This window comes from Trachemys scripta, chromosome 8, assembly GCF_013100865.1.
Source record: "Trachemys scripta elegans isolate TJP31775 chromosome 8, CAS_Tse_1.0, whole genome shotgun sequence".
NCBI classification, from domain to species: Eukaryota; Metazoa; Chordata; order Testudines; family Emydidae; genus Trachemys; species Trachemys scripta.
The window spans coordinates 70,816,347-70,836,043 of NC_048305.1; the positions used below are offsets into that span (position 1 = coordinate 70,816,347).

Genomic DNA, 19,697 nt, shown 5'->3' on the forward strand with positions numbered 1-19,697 from the left:
GCCCGGCCCGCCAGGGTACTTACCCTGGCGAGCCGCGTGCTGAACATTGCCGACCCCTGATCTACAGTCTTCAATAATTCCAGCTCACCTAGTAGTTCATTAGTAGGTGAGTAAAATTAAATGTTGCTATGCTGTTTGGAAGCAGGGTGAAAGACTTCCCGGAAGACCTAAAACACAATGGCTGGACAGCCTGACACCTGTCCCTCACACGCATCCTACCGCATAATGGACCAGAGTTACCTCAGGACAGAGCATCCTGAAGGCACATAATGCATTTGTTGGCCTCTATGCTGCCCAAGCAATAGCATGAGAGCTACCCAACCAATGCTGTTTGCATTTCATGCTACAGGAGTAAATTTACACCAACTTAAAATGCAGGGTATGCCATCTACTGTCTTTTGACCAATTTACTCGCACATTCTTTTAAAATTAATCTACTCAGCCAAAAAGTCATGTACTTGAAATGACAACACAATCCTATTGCTCAACAGCAAACAACTGTTTCCATACACTATCACCACCTTTAAATTACATTTTACAAAAACAAATGTGGGATAGTTATGTACATCTTGCTATAAAATGTAAAGCCATCCCAAACATGATTAAGATTCATCTTGATTGTAAAAATATGTGCATTTCTCATGAGCAAGACACCATAGGCCTGATTTTTTTCCCCCCAAGAGTCTCAAAGATCTTCCTAGGCAAGAAAGAAATTTAATCTTTGTTACAAGTAGTTTAAAGAGCAATTTTCATTAAAGGTCAGTGTGCAGAAAATGGATTATGCTGTCAAATACTGGTCTTGGCAAGGAAGATTAGCCATATGACAATCCTGAGTCCTTTTAAAATACACAAGAGGAAAAAAAACTAACATCCAAGCAATTGCTCGCTTGCAGTAAGACATTTAGCAAGTCACAGCAACTGAAAGAGCATCCCACTAACATTCAGCTAAAACATTCACAATAAGCAGCTTACCCCAATGATCTAGCTAGTGTTAAAGGTATTTTAAGATGATTAGGAAGATTAGCTCAGCAGCCCAGAAACAAATCAAAGCTGTAAGTCTGGAAGGCAATCACCCCAAAAAGTCAGTTTGAGGTCATAGCTTGTACAATTTAGGTGAAAGAGGCTGGGTCTTCCTTTTAAAATGATGGCTCAAAGTGATGGAGACCACCATCCTTAAGATTAGCGGATTGTTGCATTATTGCCTGTGTTAAAGACCTCCCAAACAAAAGACAATACCCAAAGTCCATGTATGTGCATGATATTACAGAAGCCATGGAAGAGGTCTTACCTTGGGGTTTGAGTCACAACTTTGTACAAATTAAGAATTATTAGTTCATTCAGCACTCTTATATCTGCATCAATCTGGTGAGCTCAACTCAAGGCACAGACTAGCAATTGAGCAGCATTTATATATATAAAAATACAGAGTGAGTCATACAGGAGGAATAAAACTGAGTTTAAGAAGCTGCTTATCCCTGTAATAGGTAAATTGCAATAATGCAGTAACATCTGCAGCAAACATTGCACTATACAAACCATCCCTGCAATTCAATCTTAGGTATTTCTGTAGTGTCTATCATACTCAATGCTCATCAACTGTGACTAAAGTTGAACAGATTAGAACTACAACACTCCTTGATTTCAGTACTACCCATTACTGGGTACTTAATCAGTTACAAGGACACTGATATTTGCATCAGAAAAATACTTAGAATTCATACCAGTCAGCAGCACATTTGATTTTTCAAGTAGGCATCCTTGTCTTGTTTTACTCCACTAAACACTGTACATTAAGTGTAAATTTATTAATTCACAAGTTTCCCCTCATATTTCCGATTAATAAAAAGGAGACTTCCTTTTTCTTGCTCTATGTCCTAGTCAGACTAACCAACAGCTTCAAATGTGGAAATCAAAGATACATTTGTGGGATCTTTACTGTTCAGTCTCTGAATTCAAACAGAATAAGAGACTACAGTAATTTTGCACTGATAATTGTAGTAAGTTTTAATGGAAGCATTGCATCTACAGTACAGGTGCTGTAGGATTGTCTCAGGAATTTAACATTCACTTTGAGTTCAAAATGTAAATTAATATAAATGCCAGTAAAGATATGGTCTATGGGTGTTTCTGGAAAGCGCTCTGTGAACGTGTGTGTGTGTGTAAACACATACAAGACATTGATAAGAGATCATGCTCATGTCAGAATCAACATGTCAGCTAAGAGAATGTGACCTTACATAGCACATCCAGTAGTCCTCGTTTCCACTGCAGATACATTTGCCAGGAAGCACTCCTCTCCCCTCTTCTGCCAGTTTAGTTAAACATAGTAACTACTTCCAACCTCTTTAATAGTCTATTAAAACCTAGTAGACTAATTTTCACAGCAAAGCTTCGACAGAAAAAAGATTAAATCCATATTTGAAAGATAAAAGCAAAACAGCTCTTCCATTACTACCATTATGCTGCAACTGCCTTTCTCTTTTGCATGGTGACTTTATGAACATGGTTATTGCAATACAATTTCCAATTACTATAACAGTATTGAGAAACTTTCATTCATAGACTTAGACCCAGGGTTGAATGTTTAATTCGGTTAAAACAACTCTTAGGACAGTATATATATAGCAAATAGACAGATGTTTTGAAAGCAAGTTTCCCCACAATAGTTTTAACTTGTAATGTAAATTAAACAAATTTAACTCCAGTTCATTTGATAAGATGCAACAGTAAAAGGGAGTCTAAAATCTACAATTATGCAAGTACACAGTCACATACATCACTAGCAAGAATAAGATTGTGAACAAGCTGTAGCCATAAAAGTAATAAAAACCCTTCATGTTCCATGTTGATGCTGGCAAATACTTTTTCTGATATAAAGGCACTTTGAAAACCCAATATGGTTTGGTTCATTAAGTTTGCAAAGTACAAACAATTTTACAAACATACGATTATAATGAAGAATGCCACCCACTGTGACATTATGTACAAGACCGCTCTCCAATTTTTGATAACACTGGTTTTGTGGGAATGAGCAGCTTTCAGGCTTGTTTATGTGAACATTTAGTTTGCGGCAAGCTGGGGTGTGAATCTACTCAGTGCTAGCTTGCTAAAAGCCTAACTGTCGACGTGGACCCTGCTGATATATGCTTAGATCTAGTCCTCTTTAGAACAGGACTAGATCAAAGCGCACTAACAAACCGCTAATACATAAAGACAGGGGCCACATGGGCACAGGGCCGGCTCCAGGCACCAGCTTAACAAGCAGGTGCTTGGGGCAGCCAAGGGAGAGGGGCGGCAGGTCCCTCACTCCCTCTAGGAGCAAAAGACCTGCCGCTGAACTGCCGCCGCCGATCGCGGTTTTGTTTTTGTTTTTTTTGCTTGGGGCGGCAGAAATGCTGGAGCCGGCCCTGCATGGGCAGTTAGTCTGCAGCAGGCTAGCGCAGAGTAGATTCACTCCCCAGCTTGCTATGAACTAATTTTTGTTTGGACAAGCCCTTCATTAAAGACATGACAGGAATTGCAGTCCCACAATCTTAGTTTCCTGTTGGAACAATTGTAGTAAGTTAAAAAAAAAATATGAAAAAATGAAAAAAAAAAATGAAAAAAGTTTGGGGGCCACAAAAGACAAGACCAGAAGTCCAGGACATATCCTTTCAGTTTTTACTCCTTAAACATGAACTCTAGAAGTAGCCAAAAGGCAGCAGTCTATTTGGTCTTGGTTAACTGGGGTGGCGGTGGCTCTGTCTTGAAGAGTACAATGTTTTATACCATTACAGTACCAGAAAACTTTGGTCCAAAGAACTCAATTTATGATGTTCACTACATGGCTGCAAAGTCAATCTGTACATAAAGCTGTCTGACTCCTGCCTGTAACAAAAAAAGAGGGAGAATTAGAAAACTGAACAATCATGACCCACACAACTGTACCCCAGTTCCAAATGCTATTATACTTACACATTTTTATTTGGTGAACAAACAAATCTATTTGATAGCTTGTTCTGTAGTAATGATTCTACTAAACTTAGTGCATGAGTTAAAGATGTGTAGGGCTTCTACAGTGTTTTAAAAAAGCTTATCTTAAAGCACAAGTTCTTCAACCACAATCTAAAGATCACGTGACATAAATTTTAAAAAAGTCTAAAGTGTGTTTTTAACCCTTAGAGCAGATGCCAGTTCAAGTGAAGCAAAGCATAAGGATGTGACAGTTTGAGCAATGAAACTGTCCTACAGCATAATAGGGATTTGTAGAGAAGACAGGCAATGGTGTATTTATGTGAAACACCAAAATAACTTTTGGTACTACTCTATGGGCACATAAATTGCAAATCACCCCTCTGCTCAAAAACCTCAAGAGATTCAATTTAGGGAATGCCCTTAACTCTGCCATCATTGTATATAAAATTATGAGTAAATTATTTAAGAGACTATTAACCCTTAAAGTCAGGCTGCTAGCTGCAAAAGTGGTGCACGTAGTTCATTATGCAGAATCATCTTCAGGAGAAAAATAATAAAAATAGTCTGACTGAAAACACATTGCTGAGAATCAGATTAATGTCAACTAGGCGCTTAGATGACTACGGTAATGGAAGACAACTTTTAGTGAGCTCAAGATCTACACAAAAAATTCTAAGCTTCCATGCAAATAATCAAAACATCCGCATCTACCTCTCAGGACTTGTCTACATAGGAAGTTATACCAGTATAGTTAAACTGCTAGAGTCACCGTGTGGACAAGAGTAGCTTTTTGCTGTTTAGCTTCAACTACTTCCAAAGTGGCATAAACTAAACCAGAAAAAGCCATATTTACTCTGGAATAAGAATGTCCACACAGAGTGTTATAGCAGTTTAAATGGATACCTTAGCTTATACTGGTATGACTCATAGACAGGCCCTCAGTCACAGATGTGCCATATTCTGGAATCACTTGACTTGAGTCTTTAGGAACAGAACCACACTCGAGAAAACATAACTTGTCTGGGTCCCTGAAGTGCAGTGGACTTTGTTTCAGCAATAATGAATACTGAACGTCCGAGGTCACTTTGCCTAACCTGCCAAATTACAACTTTAAGAACTATGATCTGCACTACTGCTCAAAATATACTTGCTCCAACTGTTCCTTCACCTACTCCCACATATCAAAAGGGAAGGAAGATGTATCCTTTCTCCTAAGTCCATTTGATACCAACCCCTAGAATGAACATATGGAATAGCTGACGTCTTGCTAGCAAAATAATCTTTTTCACTGGAGATTCAAGAGATTTGAGATGACAAAATAAATACAAGTCTGTCCATCCAAACAGACTGCCCCCAAAGCCAAGCTAGCCTTCCCAAGGATCGGCCCTCCCACATATGTAAGCCATCTTCACACTGAACTGTTCAACCCATTAGCTGTTTTGTTGTACAAAACGTGCCTGCGGCCTCCTAGTTATTTACGGAACTAGATTCATATATGCCGGAACTTCTCAGACAGGACAGATTTATTTATAAGCGTGATTCTAGGAGGTCGTCTTGAAATCAGTGCACAACCTCTTTATGTTCCAACATACAAGCTAGAAAGCAAGGAACTAATATCAATAAGCATTCATTTTTACTGGCTCCTCAAGTTCACCTGGTTCAGGATTCTTTAAGTTGGTTCAGTGCAGCAAAGACTTCAAAAGCATCTTTTCACTAAAAATGGATGCAGTGCCGATAGAGGTACCAATGTGTTGCCTAAATACATGCACTACAGAAAGTGTCTGCAGCACCAAGTAATAGAAGGTAAAAACCTGAACATAACCAGATAGTAAAATTAAGTATTATTGAGCAGATTCAGACAACATGGGCCCCATAATAAAAAGACAAAGTAAGTGACCTGGAAAGTAGAGTGAGTAATGAGGTAGCAAAATTTACAGATGACCAAGTTATTCAGGCAGTGCATCTGCTTCATGTGTAGTCAGGCCCAAGGGACTAGATATGCTGTATGCATTAGAAACAGAATTCAAAGGAAGAGGTCCTAGTTGGGATTTATTGTAGCTCATAGAAAGAATTCCCAAGGACCCAGGAGCTTTGTCTAGTCTGGTAATCGGAAACATCACCAGATGTACAAACAATTTGTTGCACCATAAATGAGGCTGCTGCCAATGTGGTAGCCAGGACCAGATATAAGGACAGAGTTAACACTTTCCCACCGGAGCACATTCTGAAAAGATCATTTCTACAAACACCTTTTTAACTGACCCAGGCAATTCCTGTTTTCCTCACTGACAAATATTTGGGCTCGAATAAAACTCCCTTCATCATCTTGTCTCTCTCTGTTGCTGATCTCATTGAAGTTAATCCTAGGTTTATGGGATCATCAGTTCATTATCATGTAATGTTGTGTCACATATTGAATATCACCACTTTTGTAATAATCTGACAATACTTTATTAAACCTCCAATAGTTAGAAAACAGGGCAAGAAAAAGTATGCAACAACTGAAAGGTAAATTAAGTTTGAAGCCCATGTATAAAAGGTTTCATCCCTTACTATTTACCTAGGTATTTATATGTGGCTCTCTCCCTCTCCCCACTATCACGGTGCTTCTGAGTGCATTGCAAGGATTTAAGACTAGACATTACAACAATCCCTTACTTTCTTCACGCCCTGTAACAGAAGTAACTTGGCTAGTTTACAGCTTTGTTTTCAAAAGTGCACGTGTGTTCCCTGCACAGAACTTTTTTTTGCAGAAAAGCTAAAGCCAAATAAGTGAGTTTTGCACTGAGCTTCACATCAGGATTGCGTTTTCTGCTACCATGACTAGTTAGGCATTTAAGTGCAAATTGGTGAATCAAAAATCTGAGCGCAGATGCCCTTCACTGTGAGAGATGTACAGAGAAAGCAAGTTCTTGGAAGCATTCCCATCTTCCTGTCTGCATCACCTCAGTCTTGCATAGGGTCAACTCTTGGAATTAAAGCCTCCATTTAATGCAGATGCACTGTGCACTCTTAAGTAAAACAGTGTGGAGACAAAGAAGTATGTGTAAGTTCCTATCTGAACTTTTCAAACAATGCTACTCAAATTTGATGAATTCTAGAATAGAGTTAACTCTGGGGAATATGTACAGGCAGAGGCCAATTCAGAGCTGAACTGATGCTACTCATCATCTACAATTCTACAATCTAAGAATTTTCTGTATTGGTGAGGCACAGGTATCTGAAGGAAGGCATCCTTCCAACGGACCAAACATAGAATGGCTCTTAGTCTGACAGTGATACATGGGAAGTCTATCCAGAAACTACATCTCTATGTACCTGTTCACTTCCAAGAGTCAAAAACAGGGTACAAGCCTGGATTCTTTGGAAGCTACAGAACAGAGAGGGTTAAGTATCTTAGCTTTTATTCATGAAACAACATGCAAAAGATCTCTTTTTGTCTGGAGAACTTTCAGTTCATTAGAGTGAAATCAGGGAAGGGGAAACATTGGAGCTCTATATTATTTCAACTGCCCAGATATTTACCATTTTGAGAACTGAATGATATACAGCACCTTGTAACACTTGAGTGTCAGATCCTGGTCAAGGTAAGATGTCTTGTGCCTTACAGGTTGGATATAACAAGGTGAAATGTAGTTTGTTAAGAGTAAATGCAGCAGATACCATTAATTTTTTTTTTAAATTGTGGCATCATTTGTTACGGACTTCAGATCTTAGCTATAGACAGCCAACTGAATCTCATTGCCTTTCCTTTTAATGCATCAGTTAGTGATAGAAAAACTGGCTTTGGTTGTTGATTTCTCTTCCTTTAACCAGACAATATCAATTTCTAATGAAGTGCCCGTGTGGTCTGTATTGATTTTGTAGTCTAACCTCAGCTGGAACCACTTTTACCATACAGCTTAAGATACAGAAGTTATTTCTTAGTCTAAGAAAAGAGGAAATGCAATGATCTCAAACCAGCATGTGGTAATGGTTGGTAAATGTTGATTTTAGTGGCCACCACTGCCTGGAAGTTGCTAAAGGCAACAAAGTATGCAGAAAATGTGGCTTCTCAGAGCAACAGAAGTGAATGCCAATACAGAGGCATCACAGTGGATGCAAAAGTTGGGTTAGTCTCTGTGGTCAGACATCTTATCTTGAAAGCCTCATCAGTTTTCTTGGTCCCTGGTACGTCAACATAAGGCTTCAATGCACCTCTAAGACTACAGCATTCTGATGTCATGTCTCCCTTTAAGAGGCAGTAAAGAGACTGATGAAGAGGAATGGGCCACATATATCGAACAGGTTTCAGTTTAACCATCCTGCTTCTGGTAGCTGGAGTTAATCATAAGTTAAACAACAACGTTTGGTGTTAAAGACAGAACACAGAGCTGTTACTTTTATAAACATTTTGTTGCTCTATTTTTATATTTACATCCATGTTTTCTCTATCACACACATCATCATGGTATCCAAGCATGCTACTGTAAGCAGGCAGACATACCTGAGTAAAAATATTGTGAGTTTGGCTTAGAATCCACTTGGCGTCAGCATCAGGAGCTACAAATAGTTTCAAGGTCCCTATGTAAACGTCACTACAAAGGGTCCAGAAGTGTGGATCATGTAAACTGTAAACTCCTTGCAACTGCTGAACCTAAAATACCGACGACAGACATTTCAAAAATGATTTCTGAAAAAAAAATACATTACTACACACTAGCAAATAGCTAATAAAAATGTCAGGCAATACTCTCATCTTCACAAGAGCATTTAGTGAGGTTTCATCTAAATTAGTTAGTACTTTTGTCTTCATAGGTCTGAGAAGGAGAGAGTTAAGTGGAAAGGCTGAGAACAGTTCTATTACATATCCACACAACTGCTGCACTAGGCTACAGTTGTATTACACATTCCCTTCACTGGAACCTGGTGTTCTTCACTCCCATCCCACACATGTACAGTTATTTCAGGGTGTGTAAGATGCACCCACTTCTCATCTCAACCAGGAATTCTTTTTGTGAGATGTTTAGTGCTATGCAGCAACCCCATAAACCACTGCGGGAAAAACAGGGACATTTCTTTGGTACATGCATCATGCTAGCATTCCATAAGAGACATGAAATGTATGCAACACATTCAGTACTGTATAGGTATCAGGGACACAATGCCAAATGCAAACTATGACCTTCCTTTTGTATTTACTTCCAATGTTTTCAATATGCCTCAACACTTCTTACGAAAGGTTAAGGTAACTGCTCCAGAGAGGGAGAGAAAAATATTCCTTTGAATAGAAAAAGGATCTTTAGCAATGGCTGCTGAACATCAGTTCAGAACTGGAGAACAAGCAAATTCTACAGACAATGATCCAACTGGCCTTCCTGTGAAATTTCTATTATACTGCTCTCTAATATGCACATTAGGCTTATACCCCTTTGTGACACGATACATTAAAAAAATGATTTTGAGATCTATTCCAAGCCAAAAGTGTATACAGCGAAACAGCAAATCATTTCAAAATATAAAGTTTTGGTTGGGACTACAGAATATGTAGAATTTGGGACTTCAGATGGTCAAATCCATTGTTTTTGTTATGCTTTTGACCATTTCCAGATAAGTGTTCATTCATTTGTATATGTTTAGGATAGATTTAAGGAATCCTCTGTGGATTTACTGTTAGGAAAACATTCCAAAACATCCCCTAGAAGTCCAAACGTATGTTGCTTATTCATTTAATAGTTAAGTCTTATGCAAAAATGTCCTGAACTGGAACAGCTCACCCTTTGATAGCACTGAGGCAGGGCACTTTCCAGGGAAGGTGGCGTTCGCTGCATTAAGATTCCAATGGACTCTCTTAAAAGTGGAACAACACTAGAAAGAAATAAAACAGTTAATTACAGCCACATCGTCAAAGGATGCAGAATACAACAGCAATATTACCACTTTCTGATAGAATGAGTAAAATCAGTCAGGAAATATGAGGCAATACACTGAGGAGAAAGCATTATTACAGATTTGCCACAGTGAAAAAAAATGTTACAAAAGTCAAAAGGGTTGACATCATCACAGTAATACAAAGCATGAATCTTTGTCACTCAGGCATTTTCTATAGAGACAGTCAAGCAAGAGTAACAGTTTCATTTTGTGGGATTTGGATGGAATCTTGAAACTATGTTCTAAACATATGGAAGAAAAATCATATGGTAAAGTATAGTTTAGAACCAACATCAATTTCAACAGCAATTATAATAGCCATAAAAATGTGCAAGAAAAGTTAAACCATTCTTGCATTGGTCTCTGGCTTGAGACATATTTTTCTTATGAACTAAGATGGGGGTAAGGGGATGACATCATAAAACAAAATTAGCATGAACCAGTCCAGCCAGAACAAAACGATTTGTCAGGAACAGCCAGCTTAGCAAATTCTTGATGTTAACAAAATGTGGGGGCCTCATCCAAGCCCAAGCAGTGAACATTTGGAAGCAATTCGAGGTTTCTTCCTGGCTGTCTACTCTTGTGCAAGGAGCAAAGGAGCGTTGTGCCAGGTAGGACAGAGAGTTTTTACACATTGAACAAGTTTTACAAATTCATTCCTCAGGAGCCAATGCAATAAGTTCACATGCTCTTAAAATACGTCACCTTACTGCATACACCAAGAATAAAAGTACCCTGAACACTATCTTAAATTTATCATTCTACACTATCATTATACTACACCCTTTTGGCTTAGTGTAGTATAATGAAATTTCACAGGATGAAATGTGTTTTGAGTTTTGTACAATGTATATATATTTCAGCTTACATTTAAAACAGACTGCATTTGTAAACCACCTGACACCCTCTGGCAGTAGGATCAGCAATGTCTGAAACTGGAAGCCAGATTCCAACACCAGTACAATAATTGGAATAAATGTATTGTTTCCCAGTGTCAAATCAGAGGAGTGATGGGATGAATGTAATCAGAGGGAATTTAGAATGAATCAGGAAAGATTTTGTAAAAGTGAGATCAATTAGACCATTTGCCAAAAGAAATTTTGGAAGCCTCATTTAAAGCCAAACGAAGCACTAGAGACACACTGTAGAGAAAATTCTGTATTGGCACAGGAGATGGACAAGATAATCTCATGGGTCTTTGCTATTGCTAATTTGTTAGTCTGTGGTAAGTTTAAACAGTGATGCGTCACATCTTGCAGACAGTTTGACCTATAAAAGTGCAGGAAATAAGCTGTTCCTGACAATGGACCCCTATACTGTGTGTGTGTCACAAACATCACTTTTCAAGTGAGAACAGGCATCCCAGAATGGATTTGAAGTTGACCTGAATTATAATTCATAAATTTACTTCTTGCTATGTGACCTTTTACAGTACTACTCAGAATAGGAATACAACTTGAATATCAGCTTATTGAGAACTCTACATTTCACAGTGACATGCTTGTCAGTATTTTAACATAAGGCTCCGACACCAAAAGCTTTTGATAAACCACAGGGACCAGGACTGCACATTCTTTCATAGCGGAGGGCTAGAAGGCCTATTAGCTTGTCTTCCTATTTAAACAAAAATGTCTTCCTCAGCCAGAGAGGAGGCAATACCGCTCAGCAAAACAACATATGAAACTGAACTTTGCTGGAAATATTTAGGACTTCCTGGTAAAAATATAACTCTATTGATAGCATAAAATAGTATTTAACTTGTGTCATTTGAAATTGGGAGTGGAGGTGAAGTGTCTGTAGAAGGACTGGGTGTATCTACCCTCTTGAGAGTCTGAAAATTCTTGTCATTTGGTGCAAATTAGTCCATTCTAAGGTTGGGTTTGGCTAATCAGTATGGCTGGATCAAACCAATGTTTAAACACGGTGCACACTGGACGAAGGAAACATCCTGCTAGAAAGCAATTTAGCAGAAGCCATCTTTAAACCACAGTTGCTTAACTCTGCTGGGAACCCAACGTAGACAGGACTTGAGAGATTGGACATTTCTAAAGGTTTGTAATTATGAGAACATAAGAATGGCCCAACTGGGACAGACCAAAGGTCCATCTAGCCTAGTACCCCGTCTTCCGACAGTGGTCAGTGCCAGGTGCCCCAGAGGGAATGAACAGAACAGGCAATCATCAAGTGATCCATCCCCTGTCACTCATTCCCAGCTTCTGGTAAACAGAGGCTAAGGACGCCATTCCTGCCCATCCTGGCTAATAGCCATCGATGGCCCTATCCTCCATGAATGTATCTAGTTCTTTTTTGAACCCAGTTATGGTCTTGGCCTTCACAACATCCTCTGGCAAGGAGTTCCACAGGTTGACTGTGCACGGTGTGAAGAAATACTTCCTTTTATTTGTTTTAAACCTGCTGCCTATTAATTTCATTTGATGACCCCTAGTTCGTGTGTTATGAGAAGTAGTAAACACCACTTCCTTAACTACTTTCCGTACACCAGTCATGATTTTATAGACCTCAATCATATCTCCCCTTAGCCATCTCTTTTCCAAGCTGAAAAGTCCCAGTCTTATTAGTCTCTCCTCATACGGAAGCTGTTCCATACCCCAATAATTGTTTCCCTTTTCCAAACCTTTTCCCAAATCCAATATATCTTTTTTGAGATGGGGCAACCACATCTGCACACAGTATTCAAGATGTGGGCATACCATGGATTTATATAGAGGCAACATGATATTTTCTGTCCTATTATCTATCCCTTTCTTAATTATTCCCAGCATTCTGTTTGCTTTTTTGACTACCGTTGCACATTGAGTGGATGTTTTCAGAAAACTATCCATAATGACTCCAAGATCTCTTTCTTGAGTGGTAACAGCTAATTTAGACCCCATCATTTTATATGTATAGTTGGGATTATGCTTTCCAATGTTCATTACTTTGCATTTACCGACATTTAATGTCATCTGCCATTTTGTTGCCCAGTCACTCAATTTTGAGAGATCCTTTTGTAGCTCTTTGCAGTCTGTCTTGGTCTTAGCTATCTTTAGTAATTTTGTATCATCTGCAAATTTTGCGACCTCACTGTTTGCCCCTTTTTCTAGATCATTTATGAATATGTTGAACAGACCCCTGGGGGACACCACTATTTACCTCTCTCCATTCTGAAAACTGACCATTTATACCTACCCTTTGTTTCCTATATTTTAACCAGTTACCAATCCATGAGAGCACCTTCCCTCTTATCCTGTGGCAGCTTATTTTGCTTAAGAGCCTTTGGTGAGGGACCTTGTCAAAGGCTTTCTGAAAATCTAAGTACACTATATCCACTGGATCCCCTTGATCCACATGCTTGTTGACCCCCTCAAAGAATTCTAGTAGATTGGTGAGGCATGATTTCCCTTTACTAAAACCATGTTGACTTTTCCTCAACAAATTATGTTCATCTATATTGTTCTTTAGTATAGTTTCAACCAGTTTGCCCAGTACAGAAGTCAGGCTTACAGGCCTGTAATTGCTGGGATCACCTTTGGAGCCCTTTTAAAAAATTGGCATCACATTAGCTATCCTCCAGTAATTTGATACAGAAGCTGATTTAATGATAGGTTACAGACTACAGTTAGTAGTTCTGCAATTTCACATTTGAGATCCTTCAGAGATAGTGTGTGAAGCCTCCCCTTGACAGATAATAAATCTAGCTGTAGCAACACTTAACACAAACGGAACCATCTGCCCAACCTCAACTCTTACACAAGTAGGTGACTGAGAAATTAAGAGATTACAAAGGATGAATGGGAAAAAGATGATCCCACTATCTTTCCAGCACACGCGGTGAGACGGGAAAGCCTTACTGAAAAGCAAAAAAAACATCCCAGAAAAGAAACTGGAAGAAGAGTTTAAAGACAGAATCTCACCCCTGTGGGAGACTTACATTTTCATTACTTGTATTTGTGAAATTGTCCTAACAAGGCTTTGAAACAGACAAGTAACTAGAGAGTTTTAGGCAACAATACATTTCACACCTTTGCCTGCTGCCTACCTAGACAGAATTTTCTGCAAAGCAGCACTGCATTTATTAAAAGCCCAACCACACTACCTATACAGCCATGTCAAGGAACCTGGTTACTATGTTGTTTCAGTTTGTAGTGTACAATGGAGCTTAAAAATGTTCTGTAATCAAGCTAATGCCTTACTCTCCATGTCCCTTTAGCATGGTCACTGAACTTAGGTTAAGAATATAGCTTAGTTATGGAACAGTGTTGAAACAGACCAGGGACAATATAAGCTCATCTACACTGCACTGCAGTCAGTGTGCCCTACTGTGTTGTGCTCTAACTGCCCCACATAGATCCTGCTGGCATGAACTAAAAATTATCCTGTTCGCACTAACATAATACTGTTGGAAATGGGACTACATCAAGGTGAGCTAGGTACCTTTTAGTTCGATCCAGCAGGGATTACATAGGGAATTTAAAGAGTGCAATATGTAAGAATGCTCTACAGTTCACAACCCTTTAGTCCGGACCATGGTGCCATGTAGACAAACCTTATGTTGAGATTGGGTTCCCTGACTCAAGACATATCTGTAGTGCAGAAAGTTGCATTGTGAAAGTCATCTTTGCAGCAGAAAGGGACAGCTATTATTTCAGGTAAATGAAAGTTCTGATTTGGCAGAAAGCCAACTGTGAAAGTGGGTTTTTTCCCCACAATATTTTGTATGCATATTTTGCATGCCTCCCTTTCCCCAATGTACTGCAAGATTAACTAGGGGAAGGGGAAAAAGTGTTTTCTTTGCAAAAGAATCCAGAGGTCCAGATAGGTCCTGGGTCCTGACAATTGCCTGGTGATTTGCTACCAAGTAACTGACAACCCTTGCCCTCTGCAGGAAGCCAGACGGTGGAGCCAGCTGGAGAACAAAGAGCAAGTCAGGAGGAGACCAGGTGACCATGTTTAGCCTGGGAAGAGGAACAAAAGACTAAGGAAGGGCCAAAGGGGGGGTAGCTACGTGTGGGCCATGGTCTGCTGGAAAGCAGGGATGCTTCAGGACTGGGAGCTGAGAGAGCGCGCCCTGGGCTCTAGTCAAACCCAGAGGGACTTGGCTGTTTCCTGTTCTCCATGCTAACCTAAGGGCTCCCTACGCTGTATTCCAGACATTTAACAAATCCTTCTGTTTTACATCACTGTCTCAGAGTCACTCTAGTCTAAAGAGGTCAGGGTTCCATTGCTTCCTTTGGGTGCAAGTCTCCCCCTGGAGATCCAATTTGAGTGGACTCACTGAGGGGAGCTCACAGAATGAGGCAGGTGGACTGAAGGCTAGAGGTGCGGTTCCAGGAGCGTGGTGAAGCCAAATGGCTTACCCCAGTAAGGGGGAGTAACCCTAGAGGAGGGCTGACACACTGAAGGGGTTCCACCAGCCATGTGAGAGCACCACCGTATGTGTGGTTCCGTGAGACACCAGTATTAGTCAGCCTCTAAAAGAGAGAGAATCCAGAGTTTAGGGCCAATAATTTTCCATTGTTCAAAGAAAAAAAATCCAGCTATAGAAAGGCTAAGCCTTGTAAGAAACCACATTTTTCCCTTTCACATCTGTAGATACTGGAAAGCATTGGGAACATGTTGACTTTATGCTTGTGTGTACAATTAGTTCCGGGGCCAACCCATCAGGAATGAGGATAAATAATACTAGGAGGGTTAAAAGTAGAGTTTGGCCAAACATCACCAATATTTTGATATTTTCCACAGTTTTTTTAATTAGTCATGGTGGGGCTTGAAATTCTTGGACTTTTTTCTCGTGAGGTAGCTCATGCACTGGAACTTCGCTTTGCTATTATTAGTTCTTGATGGCTACAGACTGAGAAGGAAAGCAAACAGCATGGAAGCCTCCTGGGGAACAACCCACAGTGTAGTCTTAAGCATTCTTCATAAGCACACTCTGCAAACTATGCAACTAACAGAAGATGTCATTTCCATAGTTACCGTGTCTGGGAATAGAAAGAGTTGAGGCAACCACGTTACACTACTTGATAGTGTAAGGGAGCTGTAAAGCAGCACTAACTGAGAGATAGGGCCTGAACCTGCTGCCTGAAAAGAACAATTCCATAAATGTCCAAATGCGTGTAGAGAGCACAGAAGAAGCAAGCAGTGAAGCACATCACACTCTCAGATACAGAGGAAGTGAAAGGTGTTAAAAGGATCAAACAGAAAACAACGTATGAGATTGTATTTACCAGATCAAAACACCGTTTGCAGCTAATGAGATTTGGTCAATAATCCAAACGTACCAAAGATTCGCTAGATTAAACAGTGAGCTAGTTTCCTGCTTCACTGTCAAATACTGATTTAATTATTTGCAGATTTTCATTACACATTTCTAAAAAACGCCTGAGCTCAGGCTGCATTACTGTTTATGGCATTGTCAATGCTGGTGCAGCTGCACCAATTCTTAGAAAAGTAGTGAGTTTTCCAGAGTAGACAGCCTTGGATAGCAAGAATTAAAACAAAAATATGCAGAACACTGCATAACCAGACACTGTATTTACACCATAAACAGGAAGTTAGATTAAGACTGTCAGCAATTTAAATGAAACCTGTGACAGTCTGCTGGAGGCAAACAATCCCTGCTGAGTTTCAGGGACCAACTCTGGCCCTTTCTTCACATAAACCCTGGTCTTAAAAATCTAAATTCAGATTTCAAAATTATTTCCTTCCAGCAGCTAACCCTGTTCATTTGCAGAATCAACAAACTTACAACTGCACAAATATTTCTGTAATTTTTTACTTTTAAAGTTTTGAAAAAGACGGTTGATAACTAGATGATGAGTTTTACTTGTATAGCCAGGTACCACAATTAAGCTAATTAAATTTGGGAATACGTTTTTCCTTCTTGTGCTTATTCCACTTATTTTACAGCACCGTTAATATCCATTCAGCTTAGATTCCTTTTGTGGGGCAGGTTTTGGCTTTGTACTGAAAAAGCTGGAAACAGCTGCCACAGTTCCGACCCCTAAGTATAGACAAGATCAAGCTGGAGTTTGCACTGAGATGAGGAAGGTTTCCCCTGTACTTTTAAATGGGCCAACCTCAATTAGCTTAATCAATGCAACCCCCTGCTCATCTTTTTTACACAATTCAGGGTCGTTCCAGTACAGCTATACCATTTGCTGGCTGGCCATCCTGATGGCTGAGTAGTTGGGGGCTATCAAGCTCTTTTGCCTGGTCTTCACTAGGAAAAATGAGTTTTTAACTCAAGTTAGCAGAAGTAATATGCTACTGCAGTAAAAATAATAAAATCCAAGTGTCAGATCCTATGTTTATCAAGACAATGGATGCAATTTAACAACTGTGGCCCATAACAAATAGTACTGCAAATATGCTGGTTTAGGATACTTGCTTCAGAATTTTCTTTCTGAACGTTAGTGAAAGCAGGTCTGGCAAGCAGCATTTGGGGCCATCTGCTCAAAACTCCATACTAAACATAATCTTGGGTTTAATAAAATAAGAAATTTGGTAATTTTTTTTCTTGATTTTAATCATATAGTTAAACAATGTGATTAAATTTTTCCATTGTAATAACCGTTCAGTTATATATGTAAATTGGTTACCTTTTTCCAAACCTGAAGAAGAACTCTGTGAAGCTCAAAAGCTCCTCTCTTTCACCAACAGAAGCTAGTCCAATAAAAGATCTCACCCACCCTGTCTCTCTTGTATATGTAACCTTCAATTTAAATGGGGTTTCAGAAATCTACATTTATAACACTACTTCTTATATTACTACCTCTTCCTTGATAGCTCATTTGTACCATTTCTTGACCAAGTAGTTTCAGTTCTTAACTAAAAAAAGAGTGGGGTGGAGGGAGGAGGGGAAAAAAATGAAAGTGTAATCCACTGGAAAGAACTTCTCTGGTAAATTAAATGTTTGTACCCATTTAGTCACTGCAATTAAATACCTCATTTCTTTGACTGCTTAATATGCAGTCCATGTGCTTTCCCAGTATCGTATTTAGTATATGGTATCTTGCTGTAATCACTGTAGCTTCAAAAGTGGTTTCTATGAGACCTCTTCCTTTATGCTATTGTCATATTTTTCTTTTGATGATTAATTCTATACAGCTGCTTGACCACACTGTTTAGTATTAAAATTGCTTCAACATTTTGGAATATTTGTTGCCTGAGACTACAAAATACCAGGTTTTATATTTCCATATTTAAAGTACGGTAGTTAAGGACCTGCACAATAATTTGTGGCTTCTGAAACCCATTAAATTTAAGTGGACCCATGCAAGAAAACCAGAAGATAAGTTTCCTGGTATTCAAACTAAGATTCTGAAATCGTTCTCAAGCTTGAACACTATAGTTAGGGTACTTGCTACACATTTAAAAACAAGACCATTTTAATCTAGACATTTTCTGTTTAATCTTGTGAACAGATGCTGTCGGGGGTGGGGGAGCAGAAAAAAGTTAAATCTTTATATTCCATTAAATAGTAAGATCAGCAGAATTAACCCTCAGTTCATGAGCAGCATGTACTGCAAAGACCACTGCATGGTCCCTTGGATCCGCCAGCAGACAATTAGTGAGCAGACAATTCAGATTCACAAACATCTCACTCTCTTTTGAGGGAAACCCACTATCTTGGCAGCACAATAAGTGTGCTCTAAGCTCCCAGACCTACCTCGATATTATACAATCATTAACTACGTGAGAGAGGGAGTACAACAGTTTTGACAACACCGTTTGACAACTTGGCAAATCTCATGAGATAGGCAAAAGATCAGAGTGGCCCAAGAATAAGATGGATATGGATCTGTCCACCTTACAGAATGAGCTATGTTTTTCATATTAAAGTTTAATATGATCTCCACAACCCCCATGAAATTGGCTTCGAACAATTTGGCCACTCACATGAAAGGAGGTAAACCATGTTAAACTATTTTAAAAAAATGTGTACTGGAATCTATGCAATCAGGTAATACGTGCACAAAAACAGTTTAGGGAGAATCTGTATTTCAGTATTCTAATGAGTTTTAGAACATTCCCAAAGCTGTGTCATGGGGTCCCCATTATGATCAGGAATTCCTAAGAATGAGAAGTGGTTCCTGATGTCAAATCAGATCAGCTACTTACAGCATCTTTACTCAAAACTGGTCTTCTATGAAGCAGAGGATTGAGAAAAACTGCAGAATGTAGACAACTTCCTGACTGAGAATGCACTCCCCCCGTTGGCAAGGCACCAAAACAAAAATCATCAATGGAGAGTGGGCAACTTTTGTTGACAAATAAGAGTAGTACAATGAAATTTACAGGGTGGTCAATTTTATCCTTGCAGCCAACAGTTGTACAGCAAGAGAGAAAGAAGTCTCCCTCCTTCCACCTTCTTCCCCCAAGCCTCTGCTTCTCCATGTTTCAGAGCAACACTGAAAGTTGGGCTATATCTTCACTCCCACAAAATGCAAAACAAAAACTAGCATTAGTTATCTCACAGAAAAATCCTAATGGAGACAAGACACTGGTAGTTTTTATCCCTATGTAGTTAGGTGAGGTCAACATTACTCCCCCCCTACACACACACTTGTGGGGGACCTCTCCTAGCTACATGGGATAAAAATCACCAGCATTTCAACTCCACTAGGATTCTAAAGTGAGATAACTAATTCTACAGTGAGGTAACTAACGTGATTAGTTATTAGTGATTTTGCTGTCAAAACACACCTTTTTGGGGGTGAAGAATCTTAGGCTTGGTCTTTAAGGTAGACAACTGTACTTACTTCTACAATAAAATTAACCCCTCGAGTTAGCCTCTCTCAAGTGAGAGCAACTACACAGAAATAACATCC

General features: G+C 39.3%; 1 protein-coding gene across 3 annotated transcripts in view; it reads right to left on the reverse strand.

Annotated features, from left to right (window-relative positions):
- Positions 1-19,697, reverse strand: part of SLC30A7 (solute carrier family 30 member 7) — a 58,596-nt gene continuing 38,899 nt past the window's right edge. For all 3 annotated transcript variants that reach the window (XM_034779032.1, XM_034779031.1, XM_034779033.1), the window contains exons 9-11: positions 9,711-9,801; positions 8,441-8,590; positions 1-3,867 (exon numbers count right to left, since the gene is read on the reverse strand). In XM_034779032.1, coding sequence (XP_034634923.1) covers positions 3,820-3,867; positions 8,441-8,590; positions 9,711-9,801 — 289 coding nt within the window. In that variant the 3' untranslated portion in view covers positions 1-3,819. The remainder of the gene's footprint in view (positions 3,868-8,440; positions 8,591-9,710; positions 9,802-19,697) is intronic.